Source organism: Vulpes vulpes, chromosome 12, assembly GCF_048418805.1.
Source record: "Vulpes vulpes isolate BD-2025 chromosome 12, VulVul3, whole genome shotgun sequence".
NCBI classification, from domain to species: Eukaryota; Metazoa; Chordata; class Mammalia; order Carnivora; family Canidae; genus Vulpes; species Vulpes vulpes.
Genome location: NC_132791.1, coordinates 162875574 through 162899466, shown reverse-complemented (window position 1 = coordinate 162899466; position 23893 = coordinate 162875574). Strand labels below are relative to the sequence as shown.

At 38.4% G+C, this 23893-nt stretch overlaps 1 protein-coding gene across 12 annotated transcripts in view; it reads right to left on the bottom strand.

Moving 5' to 3' along the window:
* The window catches only part of PER3 (period circadian regulator 3), a 54973-nt gene that overhangs the window by 4821 nt on the left and 26259 nt on the right, over positions 1–23893 (bottom strand). For 4 of the 12 annotated variants that reach the window (XM_072731189.1, XM_072731194.1, XM_026005089.2 and 1 more), the window contains 6 exons: positions 17806–17938; positions 17240–17364; positions 16835–17008; positions 11103–11348; positions 10035–10699; positions 8302–8410 (listed from right to left, as the gene is read on the bottom strand). In XM_072731189.1, coding sequence (XP_072587290.1) covers positions 8302–8410; positions 10035–10699; positions 11103–11348; positions 16835–17008; positions 17240–17364; positions 17806–17938 — 1452 coding nt within the window. The remainder of the gene's footprint in view (positions 1–8301; positions 8411–10034; positions 10700–11102; positions 11349–16834; positions 17009–17239; positions 17365–17805; positions 17939–23893) is intronic. The other 8 variants (XM_072731195.1, XM_026005091.2, XM_072731193.1 and 5 more) reach the window with 3 other exon arrangements.

Here is a 23893-nt window from a genome sequence, read left to right as displayed (position 1 = left end):
AGACAGCATATTATTTCAATATAAATTCTTCCAGAAAACAGAAGAGAAGAGAGTATTTCCCAACTTATTTTTTAGGCCAGCATCACCCTGGTACTAAAATCAGGTAGAGATATTACAAGAAACGAAAACAAAGGGCCAATACTTGCTATAATAGTGTGATAATCCCTAACAAAATCTTAGGAAAGAAAATCCAGCAATATATAAAAAGGGTAAAATAGCATGACCAAATACAAGGTTTGTTTAATGTTTGAAAATTAATGTAATTCACTGTATTAACAGAATAAGGGAAAAGAACCATATAGTTACCTTGATAGATGCAGAAAAATAATCTCAGCAAATTAGCAGTAGAAAAGAATTCCTCAATTGTACTGATAAAAGGCATTTATTAAGACCTACATTTAACATCACATTTAATGGTGAAATTCTGTCTGCTTTCCCCCTAAGACTGCTAAAAAGACAAGAGTATCAGTCTCACCACTTTTGTTCAACATTAGGGGTCGTTACCATTCCAATAAGGGAAGACAAATAAATAAAGACATGCAGATCAGAAAAGAGGTAAACTATATTTGCAAACAAGATTGTCTACATTGAAAAGTCCTAGAGAATCTACAAAAGAGCTACTAAAACTAATAAATGAGTTTAGTAAGATAGAATATACATTCAAAATAAAAATTCAATTAGATTTCTATACGCCAACAACAAATACTTGGAAATTGAAATTTTATAATGCCATTTACATACAATAACATAAAAAAATGAAATCCTTAGGGATAAATATAGCAAAATATGTGTAAGACTTGTACAGAAAACTACCAAATGCTGCTGAGAAAGATTAAAGACCTACATAAATAGAGAAATACATCATACTTGTAGATCAGAGGACTCAATACTATTAGGATGATAATTTTTCCCAAATTGGTCTATTGATTCAACATGATGTCAATAAAAATCCCAGCAGGACTTTTTGTAAAAACAAATTGATTCTACAATTTATATGGACAAAGGACCTGTAATATCCAAAATTTTTTTGAAAATAAGAATAAAGTTGGAAGAGTTTACTTCCTTAGATTTTAAAACTTATCTGAAAGCTACATTACTCAGCACCTGGGTGGCTTAGTTGGTGAGCATCTGCTGCCTTTGATTCGGGTAATGATCCTGGGGTCCTGGGATTAAGTTCCACATTAGGCTCTTCACAGGGAGCCTGCTTCTCCCTCTGCCTATGTCTCTGCTTCTCTGTGTCTCTCATGAATAAATAGATAAAATATCTTTAAAAAATTTAAAAAGCTACATTATTCAAAAGAATATGGTATTACCCTAAAGCTAGCCATAAAGATAAATAAAACATAAAAGAGAGCCTACAAAGAGATTCAACATATATGGCTAATTTATTTTCAACAAAGGTGCCAAGATAATTCAATGGGGGAAAGACTAATATTTTCAACAAATGGGACAGGAACAATTAGAGATCCATATGCAAAGAAAGTGTATCAATCCTTACCTCACACCACATATAAAAATTAACTAAAAATGGATCACAGATCTAGCTACAAAAGAATATTTAAAAAGGGGTGCCTGGGTAGCTCAGCGGGTTGAACACTGAACTTCTGGTGTTGGCTCAGGTTGTGACTTCGGGATTGTGGGATCAAGCCCCACACTGGGCTCTGTGCTCAGTACAGTACAGGCTCTGCTTGTACCTCTCCCTCTTTTCCTCCCCTTGCTTGTGTTCTCTCTTAAATAAATAAAACCTTAAAAAAAAGATTGTTAAAAAAGATACAAAAGGAGCACTTGAGTGGCTCAATCAGTTAAGTGTTTGATTCTTGATTTTTGGCTCAGGTCATGATCTCAGGGTTGTGAGACTGAGCCACAGATTTGGGATTCTCTCTCTCTCCATCTCTCTGTGCCCCACCCCCCATCCGTTTGCACATGTGCACTCTCACTCAAAAAAAAAAAAAAAATCAAAAACAAGATACCACAAAAGAATCACTCGTGCTAATTCCTATGCCAGCAAACCAAGACTTAGCACCGTTAACCTAACTGCAGTTTCATCTTCCCGGGAATGTAACTTTTAATCAGTCAACATGGAATTACCTGGTCAGGACTAATGAGATAATCCACCTGATAAACCCCTTCCATTTCCCTTAGGACTGTGACTTTGCCTGAAATGCATTCTTTACTAGTAACTTCCTTTTTCTGCCCCCTTACTGCCAAAAATAACCCCCAAACCAAAATCAAAACCAAAAAAACCCTTCCATTTTGTAGAGCCCTTCAGAATTCCTCTCTATTGCTGGATGGGATACTGCTCAATTCATAAATCATTGAGCAAAGTCAATGTGATCTTTACATATATTCAGTTAATCATTTGTTTTTTTTTTTTTAACAAGATAAGCCTATTAAGCTTCAAAAGGAAATAGAAGACCATCAGTGACAAAAAAAAAGAGCATTACATAATATTAAGGGGATCAATCCAACAAGAAGCTATAACAATTGCAAATATCTATGTACTGACAGTAATATAATAATACTGGGAAACTTTAACACCCCATTACATCAAAGGACAGATCAGACAGGAGACAATGGCTTGGGAAAACACATTAGACCACACGGGACTTATATAAATATTCATATTTATTTAGCTATTAGTTACTTAATGTTCCATCCAAAAGCAGCAGAATACACATTATTTTCAGGTGCATATGGAATATTCTCCAGGATAGATCACATGTTGGCCCACAAAACAAGGCTCAATAAGCTTTAAAAGACTGAAATCATATCAAACATCTTTTCTGACAATAATATAAAACTAGAAATTAATTATAAGGAAGAAACTGGAAAAAACACAAATACACAGAGGCCAAACAACATGCTACTAAACAGCCAATTGATCAAGTCAAAGAAGAAATAAAAAAACACATGGAGACAAGTGAAAATGTAAACATAATGGACTAACGAGAAGCAGCAAAAGCAGTTCTAAAAGGGGAGTTTATAGCAATAAGGGTCTACCTCAAGAAACAAGAAAAATATCAAAATAATATAACTTTAACACCTGAAGGATACAGATAAAGAGCAAACAAAGCCCAAAGTTAGTAGGAAGAAGGAAATACAGATGAAAGTGGAAATAAGTGAAAGGAAGACTGAAAAAAACAGAGAAAAAGATCAATGAAACCACAAAGTGATTCTTCAAAAAGAAAAAAAAAAAAAAAACAAATCGATAAAACTAGCCACACTCATCAAGAAAAAAGAGAGAACTAAAATAAATAAAATCATAAATAAGAAGTAACAACTGACACCACAGAAATGCAAAAGATTAAAAGAGACTACTATAATAAATTATATGCCAATAAGTCAGACAATCTGAAAGAAATGGATAAATTCCTAACAACATATATTCTTCTAAAACAAAATCAGGATGAAATAAAAATCTGAATAGACTGATTACTTGTAATGAAATTGAATCAGTAATCAAAAAACTGTTAACCAACAAAAGCTCAGAACCAGATGGCTTCACAGGTGAATTCTACCAAATATTCATTAAAAAAAAAAAATTTAAGTCCTATTTATTTAAGTAATCTCTACACCCAGCGTGGGGCTTGAACTTATGACCTTGAGATCAAGAGTCACATGCTCCACTGACAGAGTCAACCAGGTGCCCCTAATTCTACCCAACATTAAAAAATTTTTTTATTTATCTATTCATGAGAGACACAAGAGAGAGGTAGAGACACAGGCAGAGGGAGAAGCAGGCTCTTTGCAGGGAGTCTGATGTAGGACTTGATCCCAGGACCGGGATAACACCCTAAGCTGAAGGCAGATGCTCAACTGCTGAACCACCCAGGCATCCCTCTACCAAACATTTTAAGAAGAGTTAATACCTATTCTTCTCAAACTATTCCAAAAAATAAAATAAGAAGAAATGCTTCCAAATTCATTCTATGAGGATAGTATTACCTTGATACCAAATCCAAAGACACTACAAAACAAGAAAACTACAGGTCCATATCCCTGATGAACAGAGATGCAAAAATCCTCAACAAAATATTAGCAAACTGAATTCAACAACACGTTAAAAGGATCATTCAGCAGGACAGAATGGGATTTATTCCAGGAATGCAAGGATGGTTCAATATCTGCAAATCAATCACTGTGAGACACCACATTAACAAAATGAAGGATAAAAACGACATGAGCCTTCTCAATTAGTTGCAGAAAAAGGATTTGGCACAATTCAGCATCAATTCATGATAAAAACTCTCAACAAAGTGGGTTTAGAGGGAACACACCTCAATATAATAAAGGCCATAAACCCACAGCTAACATGCTCAATGGTGAAAAACTGAAAGCTTTCACTCTAAGATCAAAAACAAGAAAAAGATACCTATTCTGACCACTTTTCAACATAGTACTGGAAATCCTAGCTTCAGCAATCAGACAAGAAAAGGAAATCAAAGGCATCCAAATTAGTAAGGAAGAAGTAAAACTTCACTGTTTGCAAATGGCATGATACTATATATAGAAAACTTTAAAGACTACCAAAAGCCTATTAGAACAAATCAATTCAGTAAAGTCGTGAGATACAAAATTAATCTAGAAAAATCTGTTCTATTCTTACACTAATAATGAAGTAGCAGAAAGCAGTTAAGAAAATAATCCCACTGGGGTGCCTGGGTGGCTCAGTCAGTTGAGCATCTGCCTTTGGCTCAGGTGGTGATTTTAGGGTCCTGGGATCCAGCCTGGTGTCGGGCTCCCTGCTCAGTGGGGAGTCTGCTTGTGCCTCTCCCTAGGCCCCTGCTCGTACACTCTCTCTCAAATAGATTAATAAAATCTTTAAAAAAGAAAATAATCACATTTATATAATTACAGCATGAAAATATTTAGAAATAAACTTAACCAGAGATTAAAGGCCTCTAAAAACTACAAGACCTTGATGAGAGAAATTGAAGACATTAACGAATGCAAAGATATACCATGTTCATAGATGGGAAAAATTAATAGTTAAAATGTCCATATTACCAAAAACAATCCATAGATCCAATGCAGTAGCTACCAAAATATCAAAAGTGTTTTTCATAGAACTAGAACATATAATACTCAAATTTGTATGGAACCACAAAAGACTCCAAATACCCAAAGCAAATTTAAAATAAAAGAACAATACTTGAGGTATCACGATCCCAGATTTCAAGATATACCACAAAACTACAGTAATCAAAACAGTATAGTACTGACACATAGACCAATGGAGCAGTATAGAGTCCAGAAATAAATCCACGTTTGTATGGTCAATTACTCTATGACAAAGGAGGCACGAATATACAATGGGGAAAAGACAGTCTCTTCAATAAATGGTGTTGGGAAAACTGGACAGCTACAAGGCAAAAGGATGAAATTGGACCACTTTCTTATACTACATGTCAAAAGAAACTCAAAATTGATTAAAGACCTAAATCTGAGATGTGAAACCATAAAACTTCTAAAAGCAAACATAGGCGGTAATTTCTTGGACACTGGCTTTAGCAATATATGAAATGATATGTCTGGGGACACCTGGGTGGCTCAGTGGTTGAGCATCTGTCTGCCTCTGGCTCAGGGTGTGATCCTGGGGTCTGGGATCAAGTCCCACATTAGGTTCCCTGCAAGAAGCCTGCTTCTCCCTCTGCCTATGTCTCTGCCTCTCTCCTCTGTCTCTCATGAATAAATAAATAAATCTTAAGAAAAAATAAATGATGTCTGCTCATGCAAGGGAAACAGAAGCAATAATAAACTACTGGGACCACATCAAAATAAAGTTTGTGTACAACAAAGTAGGCCGTCAAAAAATGAAAAGGAAAACTACTGAATGCAAGAAAATGTTTGCAAATAATATATTTGATAAAGGGCTACTATCCAAAATATATAAAGAACTCCTACAACTCAACACCAAAAAAAAAAAAAAAATCTGATTAAAAAAATGGGAAGAGGACCTGAACAGACATTTTTCTAAGGAAGACATACAGATGGCCAACAAACACAGAAAAGATGCTTAATATCACTCACCATCAGGGAAATGCAAATCAAAACCACAATGAGATGGCACCTCACACCTGTCAGAATGGCTAGAATCAATGACACAAGAAACAACAGGTACTGGCAAGGATGTGGAGAAAAAGGGAATCCTTGTGTACTATTGCTAGAAATGTAAACTGGTACAACCACTGTGGAAAAAGTTCCTCAAAAAAATTAAAAATAGAATGACCATATGATCCAATATTGGATGTTGGATATTTATATTAAAAACAAACAAAAAGGCTAGCAGTGCCTCAGTGGCTCAGTTGACTAAGTGTCTACCTTTTGGCTCAGGTCATGATCCCGGGTTCTGGGATCCAGCCTCATGTTGGGCTCCCTCTCCCTCTGCTCCTGTGTACTTATTCTCTCTCAGATAAATGGATAAAATCTTTTCAAAAAACCACCAAAACACTAATTTGAAAAGATATATGCACCTCCATGTTCACAGCATCATTATTTACAATAATCAAGATATGGAAGTAATCTAAGTGTCCATCAATAGATGAAAGGATAAAGAAGAGGTAATTTATATGTAATGGAATATTACGCAGCCATAAAAAATGAAATCTTGCCATTTGCGACAATGTGGATAGAGCTAGAGAGTATAATGCTAAGCAAAATAAGTCAATCAAAGAGAAGTATCCTATGATTTCACTCGTGGAATTTAAGAAACAAAAGAAACGAACAAAGACAAACCAAGAAACAAACTCTTAATTACAGGGAACAAACTGATGGTCACCAAAGGGGAGCTGGGTGGGGGGATGAAGGAACTAGGCGATGGGGATTAAGAGTATACTTGCTGTGATGAACACCGTGTGTTATACAAAAGTGTTAAATCACTATATTCCACACCTGATACTGTATGTTAACTCTACTTAAATTAAAATAAAAACCTTAAAAAAATAGGAGATGTGTGTGCATGCATGTGTGCATGCGTGCGCACACACACCAGAGTATTACTCAGCCTTAAAAAAAGAAGAGATCCTGTTATCTGTGACAGCATAGAGGACCTACAGGGTATTATGCTAAATGAAATGAGTCAGAGCAAGACAAATACCATATGATTTCACTCATATGCAGAATCTAAAAAACAAAAGAACAAAGCAACCAGAAACAGACTCATAAATACAAAGAACTAGTGGTTTCTGGAGGGGCAGGGGTTGGAGGATACGCAAAAACTTCCAATTATAAACAAGTCAAGGAGATGAAAAGTACTGCACTGGGAATATAGTCATTGATATTGTAATACTGTTGTATGGTGACAGATGGTAACTACACTTACCACGGTGAGCACCTTATCATGTAGAACTGCTGAATCACTATGTTGCATGCTGGAAACTAATATAACATTGTATACAAACAAGACTTTACTAATAAAAGTAAAATAAATAAAGTTAACTATACACTTACCACACAACCTAGCAATCTCATTCCTAGGTATTTACTGACTAGAAATGGAAACACATGTCCACCAAAAGACTCAGACTCAAACGTTCATAGTGGCATTATTCATTATAGCTCCAAACTGGAAGCAACTGAATAGTCATCAACTGGTGAATGGATCTCTATACAATTTAATTCTACTCAGTAATAAGGACCAAGCTACTGATACACAACAATAAGAATGAATCTCAGCAGCACTGTGTTAACTGAGAGAATTCTAATACAAAAAATTACATACTGGACAAATCAACTAATATTACAGAAAAATTAAAACTAGTGTTAGAAAGTGATAAAATTAGTGATAGAAAGCCAATCAGTGCTTGCCAGGAGCCAGAGCATCAGGGCAGAAATGGATTATAAAGGATCACAGAAGAAATTTTCTGGATGATGGAAATGCTCTATAAGGTAACTGTGATGCTGGTAACATTAATGTATATATTTGTCAGAATTCTTAAAAATTTTTTTTTTAATTTTATTTATTTATGATAGGCACACAGTGAGAGAGAGAGAAGCAGAGACATAGGCAGAGGGAGAAGCAGGCTCCATGCACCGGGAGCCCGACGTGGGATTCGATCCCGGGTCTCCAGGATCGCGCCCCGGGCCAAAGGCAGGCGCCAAACCGCTGCGCCACCCAGGGATCCCAGAATTCTTATTTTGTATACCAAATCTGGTAAATTCTGTTGTATGTAAATATACACCAAGGAGGCTTTCAAAAAAAAGAAAAAAAATACTTCTACACCAGTGCCAAAACCAAATGGCCTATCACACAGTGATTTCTTGGCCACAGAGTGTGAAGAATTCCTTATTTTGATCCACTACCTGATGCTGTAGAACCCGCTCCAGATGGAGACTCCTCAGGAAGTAATGCCATGGACAGTTCACTGGCAGTAAAAGGATTCTTCTTACTCCCACTTCTGCCTAAGACACCCTGCAGGAAGTAAGGACACAAAAACATATTTTAACAACCTGAGCATCATATGATACAATAACTGGTGGATCTTTGATGCCACATATTAAACAGAATAAACTGGATAAACTGCATACATAAGGGATATGTCAAACAGTTTAGCCTGTCCCCAAGAATGCAGTTTTGACCTTTCTGTGTAATACTAAAGATACTGCTGGTTGGTTTTTGAGCACCTACTACATACCAGGTACCATACGGTTGTATTTTGTTGTTGTTGAGTCATTCCAAAAATATATACTGAATGTTTTTGTATGTTTTAAGCACTATTCCCAAAACTAGGAATATAATAGTGAACAAAACAAAGTTACAGCTATTTTGAGCTTATACTGCATGGGAAGAAGGACTATAGGAATATTACTTCATATACTCCTCAGAAAGCGCCATTGAAGATTAATCTCTTCATTTTTCACATAAGGAACAAATAAGGAAGGCTGACTAACTTGGTTCAGCAAACAGGCTGAACAAGGGACAGAGCCTTTGAACACGTGTATTATTCTAAGCCTGGCTTTGCTCACTGGAATATACCACCTTGCACTACCCTTCAAGCAAGTGCCCTAATATCAGCCTTTCAAATTTGAGCATATTTTCTTGACTTGGATCATCAGATTTTGAACATTTGTCAAAAAAGGGTATTATTATGCCTTAAAGGGAAAACTGAAGAAAAAAAACTATATAGATTCACACTTGTCTTGAATCCTATACCTAAATATAGGAATATCATATTGCAAAGTTCAACTGGAAAAATACATCTGAGAATTTTTTTTTTTTAGGTAAAGAGATGAAAAATTAAAGGAAAATGACCAAGCCATTTTTGGTCTTAAAAATGTGCATACTTTACTGCCCACTACTGAGAAGTAATGACCAGAAGTGGCTCTTCCTCCCTCTGTACATATCTACTGGCCCTCAACCATGCCTGCAAGAGTGCACTCACTCAATTCAGGTCCTATGAGTATGGTTTACTCCTGTCTTACCAAACCATAATCCAAGTTGTAAGAAAGAAAATACACTTTATAAGCAATGGATATGTTACATTTAATAACCAGATACTAAATTTTTTTAAATGATTTTCTTTTTTTGTTTTACAGAGAGAGAGCATGTGTGTGCATGAGGTAGGGGAGCGGCAGAGAGAATCTCAAGCCGATCCATGCCCAGTGCAGAGCCTGACATGGGGTTTGATCTTGACTCTGAGATCATGACCTGAGCTGAAATCGTGAGTTGGATGCTTAACCGACTCAGTCATCCAGGTGCCCCTGGATATCAAATTTTAAAGGTGGGGAACCCAGTGCACATAGAAAATGTGAAAGATAGTACTTTGGGGAGAAAACCTCACAAAGTAAGAAACCAGGACATAATAAATTCTTTAATTCTTGCTTTTACAATGGAGCCAGATAGAGACCGTGCATATTTCTGGAAAACAGAGCTGTTATCAGCCCCAGCTGTGATGTCCATTACCCACTAAGTCTTCAGTGTTGAGCCCTAGTGCAAGAACCTTAATTTTAATGAGGACCCACATTTATGTTCTCGCTCATGTGCTGGAGGTTAGTGTCACTTCCATATTTAACTTCTGGCAAATATCCCCTCTCACCTGATCTGAAGATTCACAGGATCTGAGCATGTCTTCCTGCAGTAAGTTGAGCTGTAGAGGTGAGCTGCTCCTCGAGTTAATGCAGAGGTGCTCTCCATGTGGCGTCTCCCATCTTCCCTCCGCCTGCCTTTGGCTGAGGACTGAGGACAGCTGCTCCAGGCGTGGAGCCACCGCTGATACGAAGGGTGGTGTTCCAGAAGAGCCTGCTGCTCCCAGGAATGCATAAGGACAGAATGATGGTGACAACAGGGGACAGCCAGTGGGGTCAGGCAGGAAAATGGTTGTCACAGTATCTGAGGAAGGAGAAGGGAGAGCAGGAAAAGAGTGCAGGCCATTCAGTAAAGGTGGCTTAAGCAGACAGTCGAGTGTGGTCAGTGATGCTCCAGGCTCTCTTTGGACAGAGGGTAGGGCTGGGATCCGGAGGGCCGGGACGAAGTAGGGAGACAGGCTTGGAACCATCATGGCAGCTGGGAATGACAGGCCAAGGGCCTGTGGACAGGAGGAGAGGGCAGGGCCCCAGGGCTGCCTGGACTCGCTCTCCCCTCCAAAGTGGGGACAGAAGGTGTCCTGAGTGCCTCTGCTGTCTGACAGCACCGGCAGCTTTTTCTGCTTGCGCTTCCCCTTCTTGCAGCCAGTGGATCGGGTCTGCTTGCCAGCACAATCTCCTGAAAGCATACAGAGGGAGGCATATTGTGGAAAACTAAAACCAAAAAAGATGACAGACTGCCACTTACAGGTAATTCTAAGTAGATTAGGAAGGAAGAAACACTTGTCAACAGTAACTATGTCCACTAACACTGCTACTGAAAACATGAACAAAATCCTGGACAAAAGCTGTTGCTATAAAATAAACTTATTCAGTATCTCTCAATCACTTTCTTATAATATCAGCTTCTCAGATCCAATATCTAAGAAAGATCCCACATAACAAATTGTTGCTTTGAGTTTATGTCAGCATCTCTCAGTTTCTTAAAAGCAAATCCCCAACTCTTTACTCCATATCTCCCAGTATTTACTTACACTATTTATAAAAACTGATAAGTGAAATAGTTTTTAAAACGTAATCACCTTGAACATACAAATGTTTAGCTCTGCTTCTGCTTTCTTGCTGAAGACAGGACCTGTAGGATGATAAGAAGATCTTTTCCCGGAATTTATCAACATAGTTCTGTTCCTCCTTCTGGGTGTGGGCTGACAGGACAGCCTTTGTGAGCCCTATGTGTTTAAATTCCTCTGAGATCAGTGGAGCTGGGCTTGTGCTCAGGGTCCAGGGCTCACAAACTGGGGCAGCATCCTCTGTTGGAGTCACTTCTGCTGAGGTAGAAGGGGACAGACTTCATTGTAATTGCTACCAATGATTTGCATTTATTTCTTTTCACTAATTTAACTGATTTTCAATAAATTCTTACAACCATTATTACATCAACTGGAATATAAAAAACTTCATCAAGCTAGCAAATAAATTGGTATTTTTTCTTTCTTTATACTCTTTGTATACCCGTTATATACATTTTAGAGAGTTGTAATTCTCAGTGTGCATATACATATTTATTAAAATCTTATTGTAAATATTTTATCCTAGATTCTTCAAAAATTTTATCTTTGAATTAATTTTACAAATTGGTAATAAAATTCATGTGGTTCAAAAATCAACAATGAAAAAGCAGGCAGTAAATTCTCCTCACTCCTACTATGTGCCTAGTTCTTTATTTTCTCCTATTTCCTTATCTACAGTCCCATTTCTTTATGTACCTATAAATAGGCATGAATACAGATTTTTACCCCAGAGGCATGTAATAAGTACACTATCTATAGCATATTTTTTCATTAATGATATCCTTTTTACCAGCACAGCAACCACTATCTTATACTTTTTACATATCACAGCCTTCCATTTTATGTGGATACCATCATTTATTAAGAGTCTGCAGACAGACTTTGAGTTGCTTCTGAACATTACTTCTCCCCAGTACAAAGGATTTCATGGTGGACATGGTGGCAGGCTTCCCTCCAAGACCCATTCCACCTCTCTGTGCAGTATCCAGGCAGCGTGGGTGTGCCTGGCCCCACTCCACTTCCAGAAGTAGGCTCTGATTCCTCTAAATCAACACAGCACAGCTGAGATGGAGTAATAGAAACTGGATTTACCTTCCTGCCTGAACCAACTAAGAAAATGGACCAAACATATGAACCAGTAAGTTCCAAGACACCGAACATCAGTGAACGAAGGAGAGTGACTCCTGGGGGAGGGAAGACAAATGAGGTGAGCCCTAGGGCTGTCCCAGCCTACTGCCTTGAGAGTTTCTGAGGTGCAGGGTGGGGAAACGAGGTGGAGCCTGTGAGCCCCCAGAGCTGAAGAGGCAGAGCTGAGAGTCTGGTTGGTGGCTAGATTTTTCAGGGAAGAGTATCAGGGAGGACAGCTGCATAGAGTGGGCTCCACATAGCCAGAGAACGTTCTGGTGTACACACCAGTGCATCATGGGGGATGCTAAAGAGAACATCCTCCAAACTGCTGGAGAGAAGCTGGGCTGCAAACAAATCAAGGATGGCAGTGGATTTCTCATCAGAAACAGTGCACTGAGAAGATGGGAGAGCAACATCTCTAAAGTACTGAAAGATGAGACTGCCACCCAGAATTCTATCCTCTGCCAAAATACCTTTACAACATGAAGGTTGTTGTAAACGTATGTGTAGTCCAGACACACAAAACCAGAAAGGCTTCACCACCAGTTGACCTATACGACAAGAAAAAGTCAAGGAACTCATGCAGGGAGAAGGAGAATGATCCCGATGAGTCTACATGATGAAATGAAAGCACTGGAAGAGGTAACTACATAGGTAACTAGCTGAAGAGATCACCACTACCTGCATGAGAAGAACAGTATAGGGTATGATTTACAATATATGTAGAAGGAAAACATAAGTTGACAGACAAAGGCCAGAAGGAGGCAGAAATACCCTATTGTTGGTTTTTCACACAATATATGAAGTGGAATAATATTTCCAAAAGGTGGAATGTGGAAAATTAAACATGTGTACCATAAGCCCCAAAGCACCCACGAAAATAAAGACCACTCTAAATACTAACATACCCAGGTTAAAAGTAAAAAGGTTGAAAAGATAAAACGAACTAGTACCAATTAAAAAAATGCTGAAGTGAATATATTAATAAAGACAAAGTGTATTTCAGAGCAGAGAATATATGAGGGAAAAAGATCATTTCCCAAGGCAAAAATGGCTGCTTCATCAAGAGGACATGACAATTCTAAACACTTATGCACAAAACAGGAGTACTTTCAAAATGCATGAAGAGAAAACCAGTAACACTGGCTTTAGAAATAGACAAATCCACAATTATGGTCAGAGATTTCAGTTCTCCTCCTGAAGCAGAACAAGTACTGAGAAAGCTATTAAGGAGTGACAGGACCTGAACAAAAGTATCAAACACCTTGACCTGGTTTACACCGAGAACATTCAAACCTACAGCAGCAGAGTAAACAGTCCTTCTAGTACACACAGAATAGTCATCCACAGAGACCATATCACAGACTGTAAAACTCTTTGGTTCTTGACAAATAGAGAATTTGAGTTCTGTATTTTCTCTTACCATGATGGGATTAAATTAGAAATCAGTAACAGAAAGAGCTGTGGAGAAGCCCAAATATGTGGTACTGGACTAATGTGCGATGACGAACACAGAGACATGTGACCATGAATGATTTCAAAGGAGATAGCTAGGGGACATAAGTCAGTATTGGAACACGATGTAAAGGGCACAGTCCATCAAAAAACGTGGGATGCAGCTAAAGGTAAAAAGAAAATTTGTAGTAAAATCCATTTGGAAAGAAAAATGTCTGAAATCAACTACCTCAGCTTCCATGTTGAAAAACTCTTCAGAGAAGAGCAAGATAAAATCAAAGCAAGCTGAAGAGGAAAGAACAAAGACCAGAGCAGAAGTCAGTGATGTAGAAAACAGGAACACAATGCACAAAGCCAGTGCAAGCATAAGCCGGTGCTTTGAGAAGACCAAGCAAACTGACCAAACTCCAGTCAGACTGATGAGGAGAAAGAGAGGAGACAGACAGAAGGTGCTAACCTCAGAATGCTGCCAACTCAGAAAGAAAAGGGAGTGTCATTAGAGATTGTACAAGGGTCAAGGGGAGAATAAAGGAGTGTCATGAACACTTTTATTCCAATAAACCTGACAACATAAACAAAATACACCAATTCTTTGAAAGACACAAAGTTCACTCAACAAGCAGAAAACCTGAACAGCCCTGTATCTATGAGAGAAACCGCATCTGTAGTTAAACACTTAGCCAGGAAAACTCTAACCCAAGATGGCTTCACTGGTTCCTAATTGAATGATTTTCAATTTGAGACATGTTACAACCCAACATAGTTTATATCTCAATGAACGTACCATATATGCTTGAGAAGAATGCGTATTCTTCTCAACACGTATTATGATTGCTGTGTCTCCTTGATGAACTGCTTGCCACCCCAAAGCATCTCTGAGAAGACCCTATCTTCAAGTCTGAATCACTAGTGGCATGCCACCTTTCTTATGCTTATAAGAAGCTTATCGTTTGCATTGTGCCTCTTTCTCCATTTGTTCTCAATCCATTTGTGGATTTATATTTAAACTGTACTTCTCAGGCAGTATATGGATGGGTCTTGATTTTTTTTTTTTAATTTTTTTTTTTTTAATTTTTATTTATTTATGATAGTCACAGAGAGAGAGAGAGAGAGGCAGAGATACAGGCAGAGGGAGAAGCAGGCTCCATGCACCGGGAGCCTGACGTGGGATTCGATCCCGGGTCTCCAGGATCGCGCCCTGGGCCAAAGGCAGGCGCCAAACCGCTGCGCCACCCAGGGATCCCGGGTCTTGATTTTTTAATCTGTTCTGACAATTCCTGCCTTTTAATGGAGTGAATATAATTGGGTTTAGAGTGATTATTATTAATCTGACATGTTGCCTCTGGTAGTGGCAGCTGTTGTTCTCTTCCTCCCTTTCTGCTCTTCTTTTGGATTATTGGTGTTTATTATGATTATTTTTTGTGTGTGTGAGAGAGAGTTTGTGTTGCTCAAGTGGGGGGGGGGGGGGAGAAATAGAGCACATACCCATACCAGCACAGAGCTCAATCCTATGACCCTGAGATTATCACCTGAGCCCAAACCAAGAGTTAGATGCTTAATCAAGATTCAGATGCTTAATCTACAGCCACCCAGATGCCCTAGGATTATCTGAGTGTTTCTTAAAATTACATTTTATCTCCTGGCTTTATTTCACACCCCATTTTGACCCTACTACAGTTTTAAAAATGTGTTAATGGAAATGGTTTCTGAAGATTAGTTACTAACGTCTGATTCCCTACTCTGCCATTCATCTGCTATGTGACTTTGGGCACATAAGGATTAAGGAACTTAATCTGTTTGTACCTTAACTGCTCCATGACTGGCAGGGAAATGCGTTTGTGGTCATGGTCCTCAGATCCAACTCATTGGAGGAGTTATAGTGTAAGCTGCAGAAATATAGGCTTTCCAGAAAACAAAGACATAGAGATACTCTACAGATCCCTTGATTCTGTTTCCTGTCCTTGGAATAAAGACATGGCCCCACACAGGCTGAGACTGGTTTAAGATCAGGAGAAACAATTATTATAAATATTCCCTTAAATGAAAGCTCACAGACTTCAGTATGAAATCCTTCAAAATGGTAATATATACCAGAGTACAAAAAGTTCAGTGGCATAATAAAAAAATCTTTCCCCATTGGATGAGACCCACCTTGTGTGGGCTGTGTCACTGGCAGCTGTATGTCCATATTGGAATCAAAAGTGTTAAGAAAAGATACACTAAAAAATATGCATCTGCTCCTTCCTGAGAAGCCAGTTCAGCTATGTATGATAAAACTCTATTTTCAGTTCATTAAAAACATAATCTTAAAAAAAAAAAAAACATAATCTAATCTCACAATGGCTGTGTCTCTGGTATCTTCCCATCAACGCCCAGCCTGCCTGTCAATACTATACTATATAATACTCTCCATCTCCCAGGGTCAGTGTGAGAATTAAATGAGTTAATTCCCATGAATGACTAAGGACAGAGGGTGGCACAAAGAGCTCAATACATGTTTACAAATATGCCACTGATGCCCAGCAAAGAGAAATAAGAGCCCCAAAACCAGATTTAATACCTTTGTCCCCAGTTCTTTTCCACCAAATTACAAATTACAAATTACAAGGACAAAAATCAAAGGATAGGAAGCAGTAAAAAGGAACAAAAGGAAGACATTAGAATAATTTACCAGATATATACTGTTAAAAGGAAGGGAGTTTTAAACACACTCTCTTCACTGTCATCAGGCCAATACAAAAATCTGGACATATATACGGTCAATCTAGTCACAGCCACAGTCAAAGCTTGACAAGGACACCTTCTTTCAAGGGCAGCAACAAAGCGTCTTAATACAGCCCCCAAAAAAGACTTCATTAGTGACAGTTAATGCTAACTATGCTATGTTATCAGGTACTATGTTACCAGGTATCATTCTAAGTGCTTCCTACACTTCGGCTGATGTAACAACAAATGACAATGACTTAGATATACAGTCCAAACTATATAATCGATATAAACATGGTGGTTTTTCCAAAAATGTTTTCACTGAAATCAAAGAAAGGAAAATGTAATTATAATTTAGAAGTCATTGCTAAGTAACTGGTATGAAGGACTTCTGTTTTCTCATAGTAGTGTGTCTCATGCCCAGTGTATGTTAGAGCAGAAGGTAAACGTGGCACCTGACTCTGGTGGTGGAGCAAGAACCATGGTGCTGCTGTAGCTGCACTGGCTCATGCCAGAGCCCAGGCTCAGCGCCGCTGGGGCCAGGGTCCTTGGAGCACCTTCTGTAGCATGTGTGGACTCCCAGACAGTCGGTATCTCCAAGTTAGCTATGGCTGGGAGCTGAGACACAGCTGGGGGCACAAGAGACATTGACAATGAAAAGAAAAATCCCCAAAGAAATTTATGTTAAAGACCCAGTTTGCAGATGTTAGAAGCTGTTGAGCTAAAACCTACTGGCCACAAAGGAACGATATGAAACTAGGCTTTTTATGATTAATGAAATAAGACAAAAATTTAAAAAGAAACAGAAAAGGATGGCTTTGCAATCATCCTCTGTCTACTTAGGAGGGCATTCGTGTTACCTTGCAAGGCTTGGGCATGATGTGCCTTGTGGTTCTGTCCGTCTTCTTCTGAGGATGAAGAGGTTGTATTGGTACAGGATATGCACTTTCTTTTCAAAGCTGGAATGTTGTAGCTCTTCAGGTATCTGCAACAACATATTAGGTCATGTATGCCTGCCTGTCCCCTCAACTCTGCACAACCCACATTTCTGCTTTTCTTGCAACACTTCTGTGTGGGTACTTTGTACTCTCATCTTTAAGCATCCCAGCCTCAATCACTGGCCTGTCTCTTTTACTGAAACCTTGATCTCCAAATCTTGCCTCATTTAATTTTTATGATCAAGATCTTATCTTCTCAACCAAACCATGGCTCCTTCTAAGAAGGGATCCATCTTCTAATTTTTTTGCCTCCTCTAAAATGTTCAATTTATTATAAACTATAATGTAAGTAGGCACTCCATAGTATCTACTGACTTGGAGTAAAAAATTCAGACAACCAATATTAAAAATGATGTAGGTTGTGTGCTTACAATGACGATTTATACTTTTGGAAAAACTGACATGTTCTCAGAACTTGTGTCTCACACCTGATAACACTGTCAATGCAGTTTATTTGCTGATAGGATGGGCTATGCTGGTCTTTTCTCCAACCTTCACAAGACTCCATGTGCACGCTGTTGTTTTTCAATGTCTGTAAGGGAGAAGAGGCCTTCTGCTCACCTAAAACAGAATGAACGGATGTGTAATTAAAAATATCACACATACCTAAGAACTTATCCAATAAAAAGAGATCAGGTCCTTTAGCATGTATCCATTTGATAGAATATTAAATAGCTATTAAAGACAAGTTCATCCACCCCAAGACTGCTAGAACTCATACAGCAATTTGGCAGTGTGGCAGGATACAAAATCAATGCCCAGAAGTCAGTGGCATTTCTATACACTAACAATGAGACTGAAGAAAGAGAAATTAAGGAGTCAATCCCATTTAAAATTACACCCAAAAGCATAAGATACCTAGGAATAAACCTAACCAAAGAGGTAAAGGATCTATACCCTAAAAACTATAGAACACTTCTGAAAGAAATTGAGGAAGACACAAAGAGATGGAAAAATATTCCATGCTCATGGATTGGCAGAATTAATATTGTGAAAATGTCAATGTTACCCAGGGCAATTTACACGTTTAATGCAATCCCTATCAAAATACCATGGACTTTCTTCAGAGAGTTAGAACAAATTATTTTAAGATTTGTGTGGAATCAGAAAAGACCTCGAATAGCCAGAGGAATTTTAAAAAAGAAAACCATAGCTGGGGGCATCACAATGGCATATTTCAGGTTGTCATCAACACAGTGTGGTATTGGCACAAAAACAGACACATAGATCAATGCAACAGAATAGAGAATCCAGGAGTGGACCCTCAACTTTATGGTCAACTAATATTCGATAAAGGAGGAAAGACTATCCACTGGAAGAAAGTCTCTTCAATAAATGGTGCTGGAAAAATTGGACATCCACATGCAGAAGAATGAGACTGGACCACTCTCTTTTACCATACACAAAGATAAACTCAAAATGGATGAAAGATCTAAATGTGAGACAAGGTTCCATCAAAATCCTAGGGGAGAGCACAGGCAACACCCTTTTTTAACTCAGCCACAGTAACTTCTTGCAAGATACATCCACGAAGGCAAAAGAAACAAAAGCAAAAATAAACTATTGGGACTTCATCAAGATAAGAAGCTTTTGCACAGCAAAGGATACAGTTAACAAAACTAAAGGACAACCTACAGAAATGGGAGAAGATATTTGCAAATGACGTACCAGATAAAGGGCTAGTTTCCAAGATCTATAAAGAACTTATTAAACTCAACACCAAAGAAACAATCTAATCATGAAATGGGCAAAAGACATGAACAGAAATCTCACCGAGGAAGACACAGACATGGCCAACACGCACATGAGAAAATGCTCTGCATCATTTGCCATCAGGGAAACACAAATCAAAACCACAATGAGATACCACCTCACACCAGTGAGAATGGGGAAAATTAACAAGGCAGGAAACCACAAATGTTGGAGAGGATGCAGAGAAAAGGGAACCCTCTTACACTGTTGGTGGGAATGTGAAATGGTGCAGCCACTCTGGAAAACTGTGTGGAGGTTCCTCAAAGAGTTAAAAATAGACCTGCCCTATGACCCAGCAATTGCACTGCTGGGGATTTACCCCAAAGATACAGATGCAATGAAACGCCGGGACACCTGCACCCCAATGTTTCTAGCAGCAATGTCCACAATAGCCAAACTGTGGAAGGAGCCTCAGTGTCCATCGAAAGATGAATGGATAAAGAAGATGTGGTTTATGTATACAATGGAATACTACTCAGCCATTAGAAACGACAAATACCCACCATTTGCTTCAACGTGGATGGAACTGGAGGGTATTATGCTGAGTGAAATAAGTCAATCGGAGAAGGACAAACATTATATGTTCTCATTCATTTGGGGAATATAAATAATAGTGAAAGGGAATAGAAGGGAAGGGAGAAGAAATGGGTAGGAAGTATCAGAAAGGGAGACAGAACATGAAGGCTCCTAACTCTGAGAAACGAACTAGGGGTGGTGGAAGGGGAGGAGGGCAAGGGATGGGGTGAATGGGTGACGGGCACTGAGGGGGGCACTTGACGGGATGAACACTGGGTGTTATTCTGTATGTTGGCAAATTGAACACCAATAAAAAATAAATTATTAAAAAAATAAAAAATAAAGACGAGTTCAGATATTAAAAAAATGCACCAATACCAAAAAACATCGACATGGAATGACTACATGAATGATTACATTTGGTTTTTTGTTTCTTACAAAAAAGGAATGAAAAATGTTTCAGGTAAAGACTAATAATAAAACTATCAGGTGAAAGGCTGATGGGGACTTTACGATAGTGAGCTGACACTACCTGGCAACTGACCAATCTTGGCATCCCTGGGAGTGGGGTGAGCAGATACAGTGTGAAGTGCCAGGCATTGCACTGCAGACCTGTGCCCAACAAAACTTTCTGCAGTGATAGAACTGCTCTTAGTCTGTGCTGTCCAGCACGGTAGCCACCAACACCACAGGGAGTGATTAAGCACGTGCAGTGTGGCTACAGCAACTGAGGAACTAAATTTTAAATTTTATTATTTGTGACTTATTTGAATCTAGATTGTGGTCAGTGGTTGCCACACTGGATGGCAGAGGTACAGGCTTCAGGTTGGGGCACTGATGAATTAAACCTTGTGTGGAGAATGATGAGCCAAGAATGGAGTCTGAGAAAGTGCACGGAGCTTGCCAATGTGGCGTTCTGGAAACCGAGACGTAAAAGTGGCTCAAGGAACGAGGAACCAGTTATTTCAAACCCTGCCGGGGGGATCCCTGGGTGGCACAGCGGTTTGGCGCCTGCCTTTGGCCCAGGGCGCGATCCTGGAGACCCGGGATCGAATCCCACGTCGGGCTCCCGGTGCATGGAGCCTGCTTCTTCCTCCGCCTGTGTCTCTGCCTCTCTCTCTCTCTCTGTGACTATCATAAATGAATAAAAATTAAAAAAAAAACAAAAAAAACCCTGCCGGGAGGCTGACTTAGCTACTACTATTATCAGTGAAGGTCATCTTACCTTCCTGGATGACGATGCTCCATTTCCAGAGGGGATTATGGAAAAAGACCTGCTTTGCTTAACTTTCACTCAGTAACTTTTACACTTAAAAACTTTTAAGATTTCATTTTTGCAAGTAATCTCTACCTTGAATTTATGACCCTGAGAACTGGAGTTGGAAGCTCTACTGAGCCAGCCAGGAGCTCTTATACTTTTATTTCTTTTTTTTTTTTTTATACTTTTATTTCTAAATAATTTGAATCTTGAAAGGGGTTACAGAAACAGTGGAGTTTCTGTATACGCTCCTCGCTGCTTCTGCTAACATAACATCCTACAGAACTGTAACAGAGTGAACAACACTAAGAAATGCACAGTGGTGCATGGCCTATGTGGATCTTATCCACTTCTCCGTGAAATGTCATTTTCTGCCCCAGAATCCAACCAGGGATCTCATGGTTGATTTCAGCTGTCAGTGTCTCTGTCTTTCCTGGTCTTTCCCAATCTCAACTCTTGTGAAGAGTACAGGACAGGAATTCTATGGGAATGCTGAACTTGAGTTTCCCTGATATTCCATCATGATGAAGTTGAGGGTGTGCATCTTGTGGAAGATTCTTGCAGAGGTGCTGTGCCTTTCTCAAGGCCTCACACCAGGGGTACATGATCTTGATGTGTTTACTATTGGTGTGTCAGCCTTGATCATTGGTTAAGTTCCTGTCTGCCCGATGTTTTCCGTGTAAAGTGACGATTTTATTTGTAAAACATAATATAAACAATAAAGGTTTCGAAGGAATACTTTGAGACCATTCAAATATCTATTTCTCTTACATTTTCTCCTACTGGTGAATGGGCCTAATGCCACCAAACTGTACATTTAAAAATGGTTAAAAATTGGTTATACATCTCCATTCACCTGTTGAATGACATCTAGGTTGTTTCCAATTTTGGATAAGTATGAAGGATGTGTGATAAACATACAAAGACAAGTTTAGATGTGAATTTTAGTTTTTCTTTTGCTTGAGTAAATAAGACAGAGTCGCTGAATTATACAGTATGTTTAATTTATACAAAACTGCAAAACTTTTCTAATGTGGCTGTACAATTCCATATTGCCTTCAGTACTGAGAGCTCCGGTTACTCTGCATTCTTGCCAGAACTTGGTATTGTCAGTATTTTTTCTTTTAGTTTTAGCCATTCTAATGTGTATATAATGGTATCTCATGTGGTTTTAACTTCATAAGGACTGAGACAGCATTATTTCCCATGCTATTTGCCATCTGTGCTACTTCACTGGAAACATGTCAGATCTCTTGACAGTTTTTTTTTTCTCTTGACGGTTTTTTGAATAGATTACCTTATTATTGAATTTTGACAGTTTTATTATGTAACCTGGATACAAATTTTTTACTGTATCTATAATTTGCAAAAATTGTCTTTTCATTGTCTTACCAATGTCAGACAAGTTTTTAATTTTGATAGTCTATCTCATCAATTTTTTTTATCCATCATGCTTTTGATGTCATATCTAAAACTTTTTTGCCAAACCCAAGATCACAAAGGTTTTCTCCTAAATTTTCTACTAGTTTGTTTTAATTTGTTTTTAAAAGATTGTATTTATTTAATCATGAGAAACACAGAGAGAGGGGCAGAGACACAGGCAGAGGGAGCAGTAGGCTTCCCTCAGGACGCCCAATGTGGGACTTGATCCCAGAACTCCGGGATCACGCCCTGAGCCAAAGGCAGATGCTCAACTGCTGAGCCACCCAGGTGTCCCACAGTTTTAAGTTTTATATTTAGATCTATAACCAATTTTAAGCTAGCTTTTATATGACACGTGAGCTATATGTTGAGGTCCATTTTTTAACATATGTGGACGTCTCATTGTACAGCACCATTTTTTTTGGAAAGGCTACACTTTGTCCATTGACTTGACCTTGCACCTCTGTCAAAAGCTGACTATATTTGTGTGGGCCTGTTTTGGGACTCTCTAATCTGTCCATTGATCTATTTTTTCACAAATTATTTTTTCAAAATTGTTTTGGCTGTTTTCATTTTTTTTTCCCATTGAAGTTAGGGGATCTGCTTGATGATATCTATACAGAAAAACAATCCTGCTAACGGTTTAATTGGAATGACATTGAATGTACAGATCAACCTGGGGAGAACTGACAACAATATTGAGTATTCTAGACCATGAACTTGATGTCTTTTCATTTACTTAGTATTTTTTATTTTACAGTTTTTCTTTGTTTTGAAGTTTTCTTAGTATCAATTATTTCACATATTGTTGGATTTTATATCTAAGTACTTTGGTTTTGGGTTGTTTTAACAATTTTTTTCCAATTGTTCCTTGTTAGTACACAGAACTTTTAAGTGATCTTACACACTGGCCATGGATCTTCTAACCTTGCTAAAATCAGTAGGAGCTTTTTGGGGTAGATTCTTTAGAATTTTTCTATGTAGACAAACTCTATCATCTATGAATAGAAAGTTTTATTTCTTCCTTTTCAATCATTATGTCTTTTATTTCTCTTGCCTCCTGCATTGAACAGGACTTCCAGTCTGATGTTAGGACAAGGTATCTTTAACTTGTTCTCCAGGTTAGGGTAATAGCATTTTCTCACCATCAAGCACGTTAGCTATAGGTTTCTGTGCATGACTTTTTTGATAGATTAATGAAATCCCATTTCTACTGCTAACTTTTTAGCATTTATCATATGCTTTTTCTCTATTAAAATAACCTGCTGGGTTTTTAAAATTCTGTTAATATGGTAAATAAAAGCGGCTGACTTTCACATATCGAACCAGTTGTACATTCCTAGGATAAATCATACTTGGTTGTGATATATTTGTCCTTTTTGTACTTGCTGGATTTAATGATTTGCAAATACACTGACAAGGGATCCCGGTCTGTAGTTTTCCTGAACTGTCTTTATCTTGTTTCAGTATTAGGGTAATAATGAGGTCATAAAAGGAGCCTGGGAGTTTCCTTTCCAAACTTCCTCCTTCTATTTTCTCCTGTCCTCTATTTTCTGAAAAAGATTACA